We start from the raw sequence: 18,297 nt of genomic DNA, 5'->3' as shown, positions 1-18,297 counted from the left end.
CCACTCCTCTACCATGTGATAGTCCTAGCATGCCAGCACCAGGAAGGAAAAGAAATGAAGATACCAAGCTGGTGTGTTTGATTTTTTATGTAGCAAACAGAGAAATATTCACTTTAGAGACTCACTCCTATTTCCTTTTTCCCTTCCTACAAGGAAAAATGTTATTCCCTAAGTCAATGGCAAACAGTGGGGAGAGAATAAATAGTTTGCTTTCAGAGAACAGAAGCTACAGATGCTTCAACATGCGGCAACCCAGACAACCTCTTAAATTTCACTTACCAAAGTCGGGAGGGAGCTGGTGATCTTGCTTTGGAATGAGATGGAGACAGTGCCCTCCGAATGCCAGGTGTGGAGTGGAATGGTAGGTTTTCTCTCTCCTTCTCTCTTTTATAGCCCTAAGTGTGGAGAAACACAATAATCAGATTTGGCTATGAGTGGAACAGTCCCATTCACAGTATCAATAGTGGAGCTGCAACCCACTGAGTGACTTTTTGGAAAATTTCCAGCCTTTGTCATTTATATCCATTACACGGCCACAAAAAGCCCTTGTTACCTCAAATCTGAACCACATAACTGAATTAACACCATCTGACACTGATAATAAAATTGTTGATGTCTGAGGTGGAATTACATTTGTTAAAAAAAAAATACACTAATACTCTTAGAAAGCACCTATACTTACTTTGTGCCTACAATAACCTGGGGTAAATTCTCTCATTACCTTTTTTAACCCAGACAAGTATCGAAATAAAAGTGACTTCCATTTCTCCCTGCCCACCCCCCATTTTAATTATTCAGCATTTTTTTTCCTATGTTGGAATATAACATATTCAAGACTTACTTTTTTAAAAAATTTATGTGTTTGCTACATCAGAGGTTAATTCCTTTTTTTCTTTTATACTGATACTATATAAGTAATCCCTTTCTCATCTAAGGGCCTTTGAAGGAAAAGTCAGGTTCAAGGTGAAGAATTTTAGCTATTTTTAATCTTCTTTGAGGATAAAGTGAAAAAGGGAGAGTGGGCCAAAACATCATTCCTCTTCTAATGGTGCACTAGAAATTCAGCCAGGGAGGTGATACCTTTTCTAAGTCAAAATGAACAAAAGGAAACCCAGAACTGTTTGGTAATCTATAGCCAACTGCGACAAAAACAACAACAACAACAACAAGCCGCAGAGAGCGAGAAAGACTCATTCTAAGTATCTGAAACACGCCAATGAGGTCCTGGGATGGGACCGGATGCTCGCCGGAGGCATGTGTGTGAGCACCTGTCAGGACCCGACTCCATGCGACCCTGGCAGGAAAGCAGACAGTGGAAGTCGAAGGCAAGGGACAGAATTTCTTTTATTTTATCTAGCTGTGGGGCCAAGAAGCTGGTAGTGTCCCCCTTTTCTCTCCTTCCTGCCTGGGGCAAGCATTAACTCCCTTCTTCCTTTCTTTGTTTCCCCCTTCTTACTCCCCTTCAGCGTTCCTTCTCATTGCTTCTCTCCACTTTCCTTAGTAGCATCCGAGTTGATGGACTGGGCTACAGGTGGGGGGAAAACATGAGTATCAAATAATACTCAGTGTCTTCCCAGAATTTCTAAATGAAACTAATGAACGAGCGCCGGGGCAGGGAAGAACTTTACAAGATGCGTGTCCGTTCTAGATCACTTGTGGCTGCCTGACCAGCCTTTGCCCTGATTTCTGGTCCCAGAAGGTGGGAGGTGAGGCCTCAGAAGTCAGTTGTTGTCCTTGGGTGGCAGATGTGGCAGTCAGCACAGAGGAACCTTCCAGCTGCTATACTGGGTGGCAATCATGTCTGTAGCGTATCAGTGCCAGAGTGGAAGGCCTGGGGCTCTTCCCGAGGGAAGCTGGCATTAAGCACCTCAAGTAACTTTTCTTTTCCTTTTTCTCAAAACATTTTACTTTGGCTGAAGTCAAATTAAGGAGCGATCTGAATGGGAAAATCATTCAGGGTAATTTGTGATGCAGAGGAAACAGGGATGAATTTCATCATCTGTGTCTTGGTAAGACAGGCATCGAGGGAAAGAACCTACAAGAACTGTATAATTCTTCTTTTGGGATTAAAAAAAAATGTTAGAGTGCCATTGAACCAATTCTTTCTAAAACTGCCCTCCTTTTATTCACCTTAAAGAGGCAGGGAAACAGGCAAAGAGAGGTTGAGAAAAATGTTGAATACTTGAGGTGACATCCTCAGGCAGGTAGATGGTTTTACTCTCTTAGATCTTTTAGATGTCTTTTCACTGGTCTTGTCACCCAATCACCTGTCTGGGTACCACACATGTAAAGGCATTTCTCATCTTCCCCCTGATCTGAGTTAATAGCCAGTGGTCTGTACAATAATCTTTCCTATTAACATTTTCCACAAGGTTAATGTGGAACACACAGAGCAATGTGCACACGTCAGTGGACACTGGATCAGCAGGACAAAGACTTTGATTTTGCAATTAGAGTTAGGGTTAGAATACAAATAACACTCAAAAGAGACAATATAGACCAATACTCCAAGACCCTGCTTGTCCAATAGAACATTCTGTGATAACAGAAATGTCCTACATCTGTGTTGTCCATTAAGCTAACCACTACCCATATTTGGTCATTTGAGTTTAGATCTAAATGAATTAAAATCAGATAAAACTGAAAAAAGCTATGGAAACATTTCTATGTATAATAGCATCAGAAAGAAAAAAAAGTTTATTCCTTAGGAATAAACTTTACCAAGAAGGCAGAAGACATGTACACTGAAAACTAAAAGACATTGCTAAAAGAAATGAAAAGAACACAATGGGAAGACATTCTGTGTTCACAGACTAGAAGACTTATTGTTAAAATGTCAATACTACCCACAAGGACCTACAGATTCTAAGCAAGCCCTATCAGAATCCAATGTCACTTTTTGCATAAATAGAAGTATCTATTCTAAATTCATACGGAACTTCAAGGGACCCTGAAAAGACAAAACAATCTTGAAAAGAAAGAACAAAGTCAGAACAAAGTCGCGTCCTGCTTTCAAAACATACTACAAAGCTACCGTAATCAAAACAGTGTGGTACTGACATAAAGAGAGACATGGAGACCAATGGAGTCAAGAGCCCAGAAATAAATCCTTACGTTCACACGTTCACAGTCAAAGGATCCTCAATAAGGGTGCCAAGAGCACTGGATGGGAAAAAGACAGTCTCTTCAACAGTTGGTGCTGGGAAAACTGGATATCCACACACCAAAGAACATAGCTGGACCCTTACCTTACACTGTAGACAGAAACTAACTCTAAATGGATTAGAGACCTAAATGTAGTGCTTAAAACTATAAAATTCATGCCAAAAAACAGGAAGCTTCATGACACTAGATTTGATAATGAAGGATTTTTTGGATATGACCCCAAAAGCACAGGCAACAAAAGGAGAAATAGACAAATGGAACTGCATCACACTTAAACACTCCTGTGCATCAAAGGATACAATCAAAAGAGTAAGGAAATAAACTACAGAATAAGAGAAATACTTGCAAATCATCCATCTGATAAGAGATTAGTACCCAGAATATGTACCTATGCTACAACTCAAAAATTAAAATTAAGATGAAACAAATTAAAAAACAAGATTAAAAAATGAGCAAAGGACTTGAATAGATTTTCCTCCAAAAGAAATATGGGAATGGCCCACAAACATAAAAAGATGTTCAACATCACTGATCATTAGAGAAGCGCAAATCAAAATCACAATCAGACAGAGCCTCACACTATTAGGATGGCTACTATAGAATAAACAAAACCCCATAAAATAACAAGTGTCGGTGAGGATGTGGAAGAAGTGGAACCCCTCTATACTGTTGGTGGGAATATGAGTGATATGGTTCATTTATTATGGAAAACAGTATGGTTGGCAGTTCACCAAAATACTAGAAATAGAATTACCACAAACCCCAGCAATCCCACTTCTGGGTATATATCCCAAAAGACTGAAGGCAAGATCTTGAAGAGATAATTTGCTACCCACACAATACAGCAGGGCTAATCATAGGGTTATTCAGATTCAAGAGGCAGAAGCAGTTCAAATATCCACCAGCAGATGAATGGATTAGCAAAATCTGGTAGATGTGTACACGTGTGTTCATGTGTATACGCATGCATGCATAACACAATGGGATATTATTGGCCTTAAAAAGGACAGAGATCCTGGGGCGCCTGGGTGGCTCAGTGGGTTAAGCCGCTGCCTTCGGCTCAGGTCATGATCTCAGGGTCCTGGGATCGAGTCCCGCGTCGGGCTCTCTGCTCGGCAGGGAGCCTGCTTTGTTCTCTCTCTCTCTCTCTGCCTGCCTCTCAGTGTACTTGTGGTTTCTCTCTGTCAAATAAATAAATTAAAAAAAAAAATAAAAATCTAAAAAAAAAAAAAAAAAAAAAAAGGACAGAGATCCTGTGACATGCTACAACATGGGCGGACAGACCTTAAGGACATTATACAAAGTGACACGAGCCAGTCACGAAAGGACAAACGATTCTATTTATATGGCATGTCTAAATGTAGTCAAATTCAAAGAAAGAGAAAGTAAAATGGTGGGTTGCCAGGGGTTGGGAGAGGAGGACATGGGGAGCTGTTGTTCAGTGCGGATAGTTTCAGTTTTGTAAGATTTAAGTAGTTCCGGGGATAGGCTGCACAACAATGTGAACAGACATAACATTACTGAAATGGATGCTTAAAAATAGTTAAGATGGTAAATTTTGTTACTTTTTTTTTTTTTTAACAATAGTTAAACATTTTTTTAAAAAGAAAATGGAATTTAAAGTTCTTTTTGGTATTCTCACTAGTGACTTTTTCTTCCCCCCCACCCCCACTAGCCACTTCTCAAGTGTTCCATAACCACTGGTGGCTGGTGGTTCAGCTGAACTCCAAGGGGCAGCTCTGGGGTATAAAGGAATTGTGAGTCGTTTCCGGAAATAGGTATTTGCCTTAATATTTGGTAAGGAGGTGAAAAGATGACCAATAAATCAAATACAGAAGAAGGCATAAAAAAAAAATTAAAATGGGTGAGAAAGCGGAGCTTCTGAATCATGTGATGACAAATCCCTCTCCTTTAATCTGTTGGCCAAGGGTCTGCTCTGATCCTTCCCTCCTGGCATGTTAGGTTGTGTTTTTATCCATAACAACATGCTTTTCCTTTGCTTAAAGGCTTCTCCCCCTCCAGGAAGTCCCCAACCTCTGGGGGCAAAGCTGTTCTGACTATGGCTTTTTATCCACAGCTAGGCTTTCTGAGGCTAACATGCTAATGATGAACAACTACCCAGACATCCAAGGTAGTTTCACTTCAAGGTTCATTCGCAAGACCTCCTTGCAGTGCTGGAGGTCTGGAGGTCTGACTCAATCAGGAATTAAACGCAGATTCCTGAAAACCTGGGGCTTGGAAGAAAACTGCCTATAGGAAAAGCCATCAAGCTCTCACAACCCTCAAACTATTCTCAAACATCTAAGCAGCATCCTTCTAAGTGTCCATCAGCTTTATAAATCTGAACTGCTCTGCGAAGTTAAGATTAAAAAAAAAATTGTTCGGCCTTTTATTAAACAGGTCACAGTATTCCCATGGGAATGAGATCTTCTGGTCCTTTAGGAGTAAGTACAATGACTGAAGACCACACAACAGTATCTACTTCTTTCAGCAGATACCAAATACACACAGTGTGAAGAAGAAAGGTGCTTAGAGACACAAAAGTTACCTCACTGTATTTATGGCATGAAATTCATTATCAGTGAAAACTTGCGTTGGCTCAGCCACCTTGCCAGGTCTCACAAGTACAAGTTATATTCTTCACTTGCAAAATCCGAGTCTCTGACACAGCCCAACTGCCTTTCAAGAATTTGTTACCTAGCAAATCACTAGTGTTTTCAAAATATTTGCTTACTATATTGTAAGATTTGGGCCTTGACAGAGAGAAGCTAGACAGACAAAAATGCTTTGTTTTGCTTTTTTTGGTGAATCACATTCAGAGTTCAGCAAGCTCCTGGATATGCTGTAAGAAAAGGCAGAGGCAGCCGTCCAGGCCCACATGCCCTTCCAGGGCTTTCTGACTGGCAAACATGGAAGAAGTGTGCTGGCGTGACCTTTATTCGTACACAGGCCCCCCGTGCATGCGCACACTTGAACAGAGAACAGTTTTCATTCTCAAATTCACATTTCTAGGGGGAGCCCAACTCACATTTCTAGAGGGAGCGTGGGGAACGCCGCCGCCCAGGTGCCGGCACCTCCCGCTCTGACACCCACAGGGCACCTGGGGCTGGTGTCCATTCTGCACAGAAATAGCACAGACTCGCCAGGCTACTCCCACCGGCTACTCACCGCGGTGCCGGGAACCGTCCTCCTTCTCGCGGAGCCCTCCGGTGGCGTTACTGAGAATTTGGGTCGCTCTGTCAGATTTCTAGAGTGTGCAGCTCTGTAGGGCATGATGTTGATGGGGCTGCAAGATGCTGAACGAGGACAAATGGGGATAACTAGGGTGTAGGTGATTGTTTTACACACAAGAGCGCCAGAGGAGCAGTTGAAGGAAAGCCAAAAGCGGGTTCAGGAAAAGGAGCAAAGCAGAGACAGAGAGAAAAGTAGGGAGAAGAAGTTATTACCTAAAGGTGTCCAGAACCATCACAGCCAACTCTCCTCTCACAGTCCTATTGGTTTACAGTGTGTCCAAAGAGAAGCCATGTCCAAGTGAAAAATCTAGACTACATAAGTTATTGGGCTATTAAAATATTGAGTAAAGATACAGATGTAGTCTAATGTTAAGGAAAGCAATGGGCTTATATTCCTATGAACTGATGGTTCTGGTAAAACATGACATTAGTGACAGATCATTTTATATAAGGACTGTTTATAAACAGATTTTTCCTAATTAGCTTTAAGATGGAACGAAAGGCGGAGACAGGAAGTAAGCAAGCAGGCAAGCAAGGTGGACTCCAGCCATTTCAGGAGTAAAGTTCAAAAGCCAGTGGAAAGCACAACGGAATTTTTACAATGTTAAATAACCAAGTCGTACTAGATGTTCAGGCTTGTTACAAGGATAACTGATAATTTCCAGAAACAAATTCTGTAAATGTTTTGTCTCTTTAAAGCCAGATCAGATGCGTGACTTCTGGGATTTCCCAAAAGTCAAAGCATTTGATGGTTTATAACAAGCAGTAGAAGATATGGGGATACAGAATGTAATCATTTCAAATGGTGAACAGAACATATACATGTTAGAACGGCCAAAAATAAAGTTGAATTGTGGATAGCTTTTACTGTTTTACTCAGGTTTTTTTTGTTTTGTTTTGTTTTGTTTTTGTTTTTAAATCACATTTTCTGATTATTAACCTTCACAGAAACACAATCATTAATCAAGTCATTCTGGGCAAAAAAAAAAAAGGTTTAAGGAAGTTCATATAACATGACATAAGTATCAAAAGTGTGGATTCTAAGGTTCCAAGGTTCATTTTTCAGATCTCACTCAGAAATCTTTTTCTCCAGCAAAAGATGAGACAATTAAACATTACTCCTTGCAAAGAATACTATGTGCTTGGATAATGTTATGAAATGACTTTACCTACCTAAAGCGATTGTAGCAAACTTTTAAAAAGACCATTATTTCAGCTAAGTATAATGGTATTTATTAGTAAATTAAAAACTCAGAAGTTCACAAGGCAAATTAGGAATTTTGGAATTATAGAGTTGAAACTGTTATTCTGGTTTCATTTACAGACAGAAAGTTGATCCGATTGCTTATTTATTCACGTGCTCTCTTATTAAACAAGTCATATTATTTTTTGGTTATCGCTAAATGGTCAAGGCAGGGAATGGATTAGAAATTGCATTCTCTTTTCCAATCCTCTCAAAACAGAACTCTGTTGCTTCAAGATAAACTAAAACACTTGGCATTCCCTCTCAGCCCTCCTTAAAAGAATATGTGTATCTTAACTTGGGAGTTGACCTAAAACTTTGCTTTAGACCTTAATGGTGAAGGAAGTTTCCTTTCATTGTGAGAAAGGAGAAAGAACCTAGTCTCAATTGTCTTCTTGTGATCACAGGGGAAACTACTAGAAAATAACTCTTTTCAAGCACCACAACAAAGCATTTGCATTTCCCAGACTTGGAAGAGTTCAATGATGTAAAATTCTTGCAAGCCGGTCAAATGCATTTGAAGAATAACATCCTGGCACAAGGCACTTCCAGGGGATTAATGACCAGGAGAGGCACAGACTGCCCAGGGCACAACTAGAGGCCATTCACCTTGTTCCAGAATCAAGAGACCTTAGACCACAGCCCTCCTCTGAGGACAGAATCTAACAGAAAAAAAGGAAACACAGAAATAGGAGTTCATTTTCCTCCAGCAGAAAATAATTTCAGGGGTATCTAGGGAGCACTTCCTGAGATGATCATCGATGGCTGTAAGCCAATCTCATCACGCCTTTGGTTCATTCTGTATTGTAGCACCAAGGTCATATTAAGCAAAGGAAGAAAAATATCCTTCAATCCATCTAGTGAAGTCTGTACAAGAATCCTCAAATTTAATTGTTTAAGGAATATTGTCTGGCCAAAACAAACACTGTAAATTCTTTCTAAAGACATTACGTTTCATGGAATTGGTTGTTCAGAACTGCAACTAGTAAAAAACCTGAAACCTTTCAATCATTTATTGGAATTATCTTGCCCTTCCGAAGAAGAGAGTAAGAGCAATAATATAGAGTATTTTGATTTTCCCAGAGTGCTCTTCGTATCCCAAAGTAGTTTATTAAACATGAACATTCTTCTAGGGAGTGTCCAGTAGACAATCTTCTATAATATCTCTATTTCCTTCTACTCTCGGTAGCAAGGGTGCATTAATTTAACTTACTCAAAATCTTATAAATGAACTATATGAAAAGGTGCAGAGAAAAGAAAATGCAGTACAAGTAGGCAGAGTATAGCACAGAGAATAGAAAACTTATAAAATAAAATAATATTAATAACATTTATTGAGTGTCTACTATATGTAGGTACTACTCTAAATATTTTACATGTATCAACTCATTTAACCCTGAGCTCTAACAATCACATGTATTTTAAATGTATTTTTAAAAATGGGCATAGAGAAGTCAACCCAAAGCAGTGGCCACAAATGAGAGGTAGGGGACCTGCAAATTTCAAATGTTCTTACTGCTTCTTCTGGGAGTTTGCCATCACCAAACACCCTATGGGTAAGGACGGCTGTTGTGATCTGCTCTTGTAACCCTGGATGTGGACATAGGTCATCCTCTTGCCAATGGCAACCAGATTTAAGATGAACTCAGGAGACAACAGTAAAATGGGAAAACAAGGAAGAATAATTGTGGAGAGCAGATGGAAAAAGGAAAAGTGATGAATACAGTGTTTTTGACAAGATAAACGTAATTACATATATAATTTCAAATGGAAAATAAAGAAAAACAACAGTTCTGGTTGGTTAAATATAAGGTGTATCAAGGCAATAATAAAGTAACAATCACCTAAGGACTGTATTAGTAAGAGCGGCAACTCAAGTAAAGGCATTTACTTGAGCATTGCTTCACAGTAACATAAATTACAGAAATGTATCCATTTGTGAGAAGGAGAATGGAAAAGTTGCAAAGCAAAGAACAGGCAGCCAGCAGGCAAAAAGCACCCTGATAGAGTAGAACAGTGAAGAGGGAATGTGGGAAGATGGGTGGGCAGAGTGGGTGGAGAATGAGCCAATGATGTCGAAAAGGACTGGAGGAGGACGAAAAGAATTGACACAAGTTAGTGGTGACAGAAACAGCAAAGACAGACACTTTCTCAGCTGCAAGGCAGTCATTCAGCATGAAACCATATATGGGGTGGAGATTCCAAAGCATCAGAGCCCTCAACTATTTAGAGCCTCCGAAACAGGACTGAAAGCAATGTTACAGTTTCTTCAATTAGCTGGACATATGGAAAAACTTCATGACTTGTGTAAGAGTATGACATTCTCAGAAAATAAACTATCTTAAAGTTAGCTGTATTTTCTCCTCCAGAAAAATCTCAGATGTGATGTGACAGCTGACAGGAGAGTTCCTTCAAAGAAAACACAGAACACTGTGGTCCAGCTAATTGAATGCACAACCGTACGCAGAGCATCACTCCAGGCGCTGAGGATGGAGGGGGGGAAGCACATATAAGATCCAATGCACCAATTTGAATTCTAAGGGACTCTTCCATAAGTCACTTATTGTCACTGCACTTGGTTTCCACAAGCAGGTGGTATGAATGTCTGCACTTGCTTCTATGACTGCCTCCTGGAGGTACTGTGAGAATTAGGACTGTTATTACCTCACTGGGCACCAGAGATGGGAAAAAAAAAATCATAAAACCACCAAGAATTCTTCGCAAAGAGGGCTAATGAACATGAAGAGACTTGCAGAGGCCAAGCATTTTGAAAGGGAACTTTATGAAGAGGCCGTGTAATTTCCCAAGCGCCAAAGACAAGGGCGGCTCGGCTGCTTACAGAGATATACCAATTGTGCCCAGAGATATTAGGGAAAAACCAAATCACCATGAAAGAACCATTGAGAAAAGCTGCGTATATATCTTTCTTTCCAGCTAGATATAGGCTCTACACTAACTTCTCATTAAACTAATTGGCTCATTCAGGCATGCTTTGCATTTCAAAAACGCAGAGGAGTTATAACTAATTATAATAACCAGTACTTGGCACATTCTCCATATTTTCAAAGTATGTAACAAAGAAGAAGACTGTAATTTGCCTTCTCCACAGCTCTCAGAGATTTGAAAGGGTACTAATTCCTAGATTACCTACAAAAGCCCAGCCCAGGCAGAAGTAGCTAGCCCACAGCCACATTGTGAATCTCTTGCTTAAATCGACCTGGGCTTTGATTTTAGTTCTCCAGCCCATCTATTAGTATTAAATATTAAATTGTGTCTACCTCCAATGGTTTGCTCAGATGCAGGGGCAGAGAGAAAGGCGGGGAAGGGGTAAGTTTTTCTGGTGACACTACAAACACGCAGAAGCATCCAAAGCCATTGGATCCCAAGGAGGGGCATCCTTTGTCTGCCTAGCATCTGGTGTCCAGATAAGATGCGAAGGGGAAACGGTACCAGGAGCATGAAACCAACATCAACAGACATTTCCAAAGCTACTGCACCCAGGCAAAGAGAGGGCGAACACACTGAGGAAGACCGAGATGTGATTGGATGGACCGGGGTGGCTCAGGTGTGCTTTAAAAGGAAGACTTTACCTCACCAAGAAAGTGGTACCTTGACAGTTTTACCTGTATCTCCAGACAAGGCCGCTGTGCTTTTGCTTCTCGCCAGGAACGAATGTGTGGGCGTCAGCAGTCTGTTAACAACGCTGCTCTCCCAGGGGCTGAGCTGCAGGCGGCGAGCTAGATGTCACCACATAAGCGAATTGTTAGATGAATTCTTTCCGGTGGGCAGGAGGGGGCAAGAGCATCATACTTATTGCTTGTATATGCCAGGCCTTCAAGAGACGAGGCTCTCCAGGGAGGACCGCTGGGATAGGGTCTGGGAGATGGGAACTCTGCCCAAAGGAGGAGCTATTCCAAAATGTTGCCTTACTTCAACATCTTCAAGATGTTAAGTTTGTGATGGGCTCTATGTTAGTTTCATGGATGCAGACTTTGCTAACCACCCTCCTTTAGGAGTGAACAGGTAACAAAACCTAAATATCATGTCACTGTCGGGTTTGGCATGCAGTCATACTGATCTATGACCTCATCAGGATAGGCAGAGGACTAAGTGGCACACACCTCAGCCAAAGGGCTTCCTAAGTATCCTGAATCATCAACTCCAACACAGGCTTTGGCAGCTTAATGCAAGACTGCACTTCTATACAAATATAGATGGAAAGGGTCTCCGTCACATTTTCTAGATGTCCATGAGCTGCTACTTCGTCAATTGGGGGAAAATTAGATCTAATAAAAGGATAGAGGGCTCAGGCAAAGTTCTGTCTGGGATTTCCTTTCCATTTAGCAAGCCAGGTTCTTTCAGGTCCCTGTTTGACAACAACGTAAACATTTTGGTGGAGGACAAGGGTAAAATGGAAGCAAGATGAAATTAAATAGAAAAACCAAAATCCAATATAAACCTAATGTGAGAAATTACTAGTGGGTGTGTGAACATAGTCCCAAACTATACTGGGGCTTGGTGGTAAGACCACTGTTGGGAAATGCATGATAATTATAAATTAATGACTTTGCTGATATTGTTAGCTGATATTGTTAGCTTCCAGTGGTGGCCCATGAAAATATAGAAGCTACTTTCTGCAAATATCAGGGAAGAAGTTTGCAAAATCCTACAAGTACCACTAAAGTAAGGTAACCATACATCTTTATTTAAGGGCACACTCCCTAGTCAATGATAAAAGTCTTTAAAACTGTCTAAACCTGACAAAGCTAGTTCTCATCTATACTATAAACAGCAGGTGCAAATCCTTTTGTCTCTGGAGCGATTGTTCTTTTAATAATCTTTTGTATGTTGTACTTTAAAGAAACGACATTTAAATTCTAAAAAAACTAGTTTTAGTTAACAGAAGTTACCTGATGTGAAATGTTGGTATAAATATCTGCTCTCATATGAAAGGAACTACCAACCTTCAGTAAGTACATTAATTACCTGACTTCATTTTTTAAAAAGTGGTTATTTTGATCAAGGCTGCAGTGAATCTAAGAATTAGTGAATTATTTATTAGATTTTTGTTATTAGGAGAGTCTTCACAGTTAAATTAAATCTTACCTGACAGACATAAATAAAAGGATTGTATCAATACATACATGTCTTATATATACAATAATATATGTAACGGAGTAACAGTTACATGGTAGAACAACAATGGAACAAGGGCTGCTGTAATATGGCCGTGTGTGTATGTGAGCACCAAAAATGGCATTGAATGTCAACTAAAAGTACTATACAGTCACACAAGAAAGCCAACAGGGAAGAGTGAGGAGGATGAAATGAGAATATTCAACAGAACTATATTTTTTCAAGTAGACGAGAAGGGGAAGAAGAGAGGAATGCTTCTTTTCCTTGATAAACTCTGCAGGACGACTGGTTCACAACTGCAGAGATGGTTTACTATTGGGAAGACACGTCTTTTCTTGCCCCCTGGATTAACAAGTTCATTAACTTTATTTCTGTGAGTCTTTAAAGCATCAACCAAAGAATCTGCCTCAAATAAAGATTCAAAACCCTTTTTGACTTGTGTTTAAAGCAAATCCAAAGAGATTTGTTTCATAGATCTGACAGCCTGAATGAAAGATTTTGCCAGAGGGAACATGTTTCCGCTTCTGCGTTCATTACTATGCCCTGAATGAAAGAGAGAGAGAGAGACAGAGAGATCTCTTTCGTAAGATAACTTTCAGTAAAGGTTAGGACATGAAAGTTAGTTTATGCCCTCCCTCCCACCCACCACCACCTGAGAGGTGCCTGATTTTAAGATGACAAGCTTCTGAAGAAAGGGATATTAATTTTCATGAAATAATTTTTAGTACTGATCCTACTTAAGCACAATGAGATATTGACAACTCCTATAACAGACCATCTGGACCAGGGGAGGCACACAAACACAGATATTTGTATTATGGTGTTCTTCCAAATGCAGGAAATCACTGTTCAGCTTCAGATGGGTGCCGTGCAAAAATCAGGCAAGTGTTGCCAGATCCTGATAGTTCGTGAAAAGCAGGAAACCCAAATGTTATAGGAGATATTCCATTTTTAGTATGATGGCAGTGAATTCTAATCAAAATGAGAACAAAAAAACCCTGCGTAGGTCCACCAGAACCTGCCTGTGGACAGAATGCAGCTCTACCACCAGGTCCTGTGATCTAGATTCTGGGGAAAATGTATGGAGTAATTTTAGTAATTTCATTTCTTGCTTTTTTGGAAACTCCTTATCCTTCCTTGAGAAAAATCTGGTTAAGTAGGTAGCTTAAGAATATTAAGAAACACATTTTTAACGCAAGAATTTCCAGTGGCAAAATTTTCTCTATTGCAGCACTTACAAAAATCGTTAATCAAAGGTTTCCTTTAACCTAGATCATTTTCTCAGTCTATGTAACACTATATTCAAGTGTGACAACCCAAATATTTAAAAACAAGTAGGGCACAGGCACAGAGCTAATGGATGCCATGCATTAGGTCTGGAGGACTTAGGGAAGCATGGCTTGGGGAAGTGGATATTTACCAAATAGTATGGGAATATTTCAGTATTTTTAATAACCAGGAAAGTATTCCAGCTGAATGTCAACCTTGATAGCACCAGAGCCTCAATTTAGCCTCAGCTTGAAGGCCTGTGCTGTAGGGCTGAGAAAGCTCAGACAAGCTAGTAAATGGTGTACACCCTTTATAGATGAGTCTGTAAAAGCCTCTAATTTAATAATTTGATAAGAATGCTTCCTAATTTAATAAAGCATAACCAACTTTTAAAAATAGCAGAAAAAAAAGAGAGCAGAAAATAAAATCAACTAAATTACTTAAATTTATCAATTAGATAAGTTCAAATTCAGAAGAATATCTGTTTTCATTAAAAGGCCTAGACCCCTCACTGTCCAACTGAAGGTTTTGGTTAACTTAAAAAAAAAAAAAAAAAAAAAAAAAAGCTTCCTGGGCCATGTGGGAACTCCTGATGAACTAAATCTTCCTTCCTGGCCAAACTTGACCTTGCCTATTGGACCCAGAACTGGTGGTACATGGTTCTTTCGACAAGGGGGCAGAGAAGCAGAACTCCCAAATTTAGTGCTCTCCCTCTGATTCTATTAGTCCAGCTTAGGATTCTACCGATAGACCCCATGACTCAAGGGGCAGTTTCCTGGACCTGGCTATTGAACGTCCCTTGATCCTTAACCTCACTCAAAGGAAGAATGCATATAGTTGGGGTTGATGTAAGGAAGGACCACCATGAAGGCAAGAACTGAAGATTCAGTGTAGCAAAAACATGGGTTAGGAGCTGGTGATCTCTGTGCTAGACCTTTTTCTCCAACAGTTAGTCTGTAGGATATTAAATCAGGTCTTTCCCCTCTGCCCATCATCTCTGGAACTGTTACCCCAACTGGAGCAGATGAGCCATCCAATAAAACTCTCCCAGTTCTAAGATCCTATTAAGAATATCCAATCAGACACGATCAGGCAGAATTTATTAAACAATCCTGCTGCTAGTTTACAAATCACTGTTGTCCCATAGAAGGGTGGTAGGATATTGTTCGGTTTATTGCCCATCTACCCCAAATGCAGCTGTGGAACTGCAGGAGGCAGTAGGTAAGGTTTGACTTTAAAGTGCTGTAAAATCCCGATTGTAGTTTGTCTTAGACACAGGTTCACAAAAGTATGAAATTGAAGTGCTGAGTAAGTGATCAAATCCAAAGAAAAGATGAGTGGACAACTATAAGAACAGCATTCGTACGTTATATTTTATACTAAGGGAATGGGTTTGAAAATAAAGGCTATTTATGAAAGGAATGTTAATTCATAATACTTATAGAATTATATAATAATACTTATAGAAATATATAATAATTATATATAATGAATATATAATTCAATTATATAATAATTATATATATAAAGAATATATAATTCATAATACATATAGAAGGCTCCTAAGTCTAGTATCCATGATTTAGGTAAATTAGTTAAAAAAATAAAAAAGAGTAATGGTTTAGGTTAAAAGGCAAGAATAGGAAATTGTGCAACATGTAGTTCTTTAAGAGATTAGTTATTAGTTATAAAATAACATCAACACATAAAATATTATACATTACAATGACACAACTTTTATACAATACAAAATACATCAATACACATACACACATACAGAACATGCACACACTGAATTTTTTTTAAAGACTATAAACACTGAACGTTTCCCAGTTTCTTATAAAGCATTGAAAATATCACAATTTGTTACTTTTAGAGAGTATGTGTTTTTATACTGCACACTAATTCTTTGGCTTTCTAATTTAAAATGAATTTAAGTTCTGTAAAACCATAGCTTATCTTAAAAACTTGATTTTTGCTTCTATGAGATATAAATATGTAAAATAAAACTTAAATTTTATCAATAACTCAACATTCATGTACTGTAAATCCATGGGATGAATAAAACTCAGAATTCAAATAAAACATTAACTGGAGGACTATGATTATTAAAAGTTGTAAGAAGTTTCAATGATGATATTCTTGAGGTTAGGCCAAATCCCTGAAGAGCAAAATGAATGGACACCAAAAATCAATCACACGCACACACAAGAAATGCAGTAAGCAAGGTTTGGTTAAATGAGAAATCAAATAGCAAAATGAAATCTACCAACATGAATCATTTAAGATTTTTTAGAAAGTCAAAGCTTGAAATTCCCAAAGTACAGATGAAAAGTCAAAGACAACATGATTGAAGTGAAATAAATGTTCGTAACAAAGGTTATTGGCATGTTGGTGGATAAGTGGGTGATTTCTGGAGCTGTAAACTCATTTACTAAAAAGTTGAGAAGCACCGCTTTCATCACTGCTAAATGCAACCATTCAGCCAAGTTCTAAAATGAGCAAGTTCTTGTCGCAAGGGAAATGCTGTTCAGCCGTTTATTGCTTTTTTACTCTGAAGTTTTGTTCTTCCTATTTAAGAAACGTAGGGAAAGCAACTTCAGATGCTTATTGTTAGCTGTAAACATCCAGAAAAAAAAAAAGCATTAAGTAAATAACAGAACACTTTTTTTTTTTTTCCTTTTGACTGTACCTCTATCTGGAGAATTTAGTAAAGTTGCAGATGAAGAGGAGAGCCGCTTGCTAATGACGGGATCAACATGTTTCGAAAGATTCATGGTGGAAACTGACCGCCTGTCTGGATCTAAAACAAATGGAGATAATGCTAATTGACAGCCAGCATGCAGGATTGCAATTTCCTACTTTACTGACGGGAGGAGAAACTAGGATTGGATGCTTTCAGCTCTATTACTAGATCTTACATAATAGCACAGTTTTCTAAGTGGACATCTTAAAGGTAACTTAAAGGTTAGAAATACAATTCATTTTTCTCATAGGATAAAATAAATATGTAGCACACCAGTTTGTCAGCCAGGGAAATTCAAGCATATTGTTATAATACAACAGACAGATGACAACCACAGGTAGGCCAGTGGAGGACAGCTAAAATAATGGGGCAGACCATACAGCAAGGAAGGAATTGTGAAAGTGGATGCCCTTAGAATTTCCCCAGCCAGGAACAAGGGGGCAGTAATGGGGCTGGTGAAATAGAATGCAAACACTAGGAAAAAAGAAAAAGAAAAAAAAAAAAAGAACTCCAGGTTCTATGCTTTGCTGCTGCTTTTTCTTGCACAGTTACTTTACCCAGGGCACTAAAGTTCATTACAGAAAAACAAATTAAAAAGAAAGAAGAAAGACTCTAGGTGTGGAACTGAAGGCCACTGTAGAATTTCTTTTTAAAAACTCTACAAGTAACCACACCTCTGGGCCTATCACACGCAGTTTCAGGTGTTTACAAATGTAGAACCGGCCCACAAACCTGCCCAACGAAACTGACGGCAATATCAAGAAAATCAGAATTCTTTAAGTTTATTAGCAATACTGTTGATCCTGTAGGTGAGTAATTTCCGAGTAATTCTTAAAGTTCAGAGAGAAGATACAAGGCAAAAATCAGCTGTTAGTCTGCTGTCTGTATGGTGGAACCAAGCTGTCACCAGGTTCATTAGGAGAGATCATGTTCTGTGAATAAAACTGCATCGAATAAAGTCAAAAAGTCTCATTATATCTATTTATGAGGGCAAGTAGATAGATGTTCTGACCTATGACCAAAGTTAAAAGGGTTTTGCCGTATTTTGTTTTCTATTGCTAGCTTCTTCTAAAACTAAAAACAAAAAATAATCCTCGTGGTAGATGACTTTAAAACCAACCCAGTTCCCATTGGTCTAAGAAACAGTGGTAGTCAAAAATTTTTCAGTAAACGTCCCTCCACAGAATAACCATTTGTGACCACTACTGACAGCGTATGGCGGATAAACAAGTCTTCTAGCAACATCAGACATTCCAATCTCTACTGGGATGCATTTGTACAGTTGAAGCCACTCGAATTATAAAACAAACAAACCCAGACATCAAGTCTGTGACGTCAATTAACCCTTAACTGATAGGCTCTTGGGGCAATCCTTAAGATTTAGGATAAAATATCAAAAGGAACATTTTAATGATGAAGTGTAAAGTCCAGGGACACAAGGAAGGATAACAAAAGCCATTTCTGGGTGACTGACAGTGACACATTTCCTGATACTATGTTTACAT

The 18,297-nt window shown here is 39.1% G+C and overlaps 1 protein-coding gene across 23 annotated transcripts in view; it reads right to left on the bottom strand.

Annotated features, from left to right (window-relative positions):
- Positions 1 to 18,297, bottom strand: part of MAP7 (microtubule associated protein 7) — a 169,746-nt gene that overhangs the window by 18,243 nt on the left and 133,206 nt on the right. For 9 of the 23 annotated variants that reach the window (XM_082731764.1, XM_082731781.1, XM_082731773.1 and 6 more), the window contains 4 exons: positions 16,739 to 16,849; positions 11,265 to 11,378; positions 6,334 to 6,461; positions 280 to 395 (listed from right to left, as the gene is read on the bottom strand). In XM_082731764.1, the coding sequence (XP_082587890.1) occupies positions 280 to 395; positions 6,334 to 6,461; positions 11,265 to 11,378; positions 16,739 to 16,849 (469 nt within the window). Of the gene's footprint in view, positions 1 to 279; positions 396 to 6,333; positions 6,486 to 11,264; positions 11,379 to 16,738; positions 16,850 to 18,297 lie in introns of all 23 variants that reach the window. The other 14 variants (XM_082731779.1, XM_082731760.1, XM_082731763.1 and 11 more) reach the window with 3 other exon arrangements.

Source organism: Mustela nivalis (assembly GCF_964662115.1).
Source record: "Mustela nivalis genome assembly, chromosome: 5".
Taxonomy (NCBI): Eukaryota; Metazoa; Chordata; class Mammalia; order Carnivora; family Mustelidae; genus Mustela; species Mustela nivalis.
The sequence above is the reverse complement of the archived record's forward strand: the minus strand, read 5'-3'. Positions and strand labels throughout refer to the sequence as shown.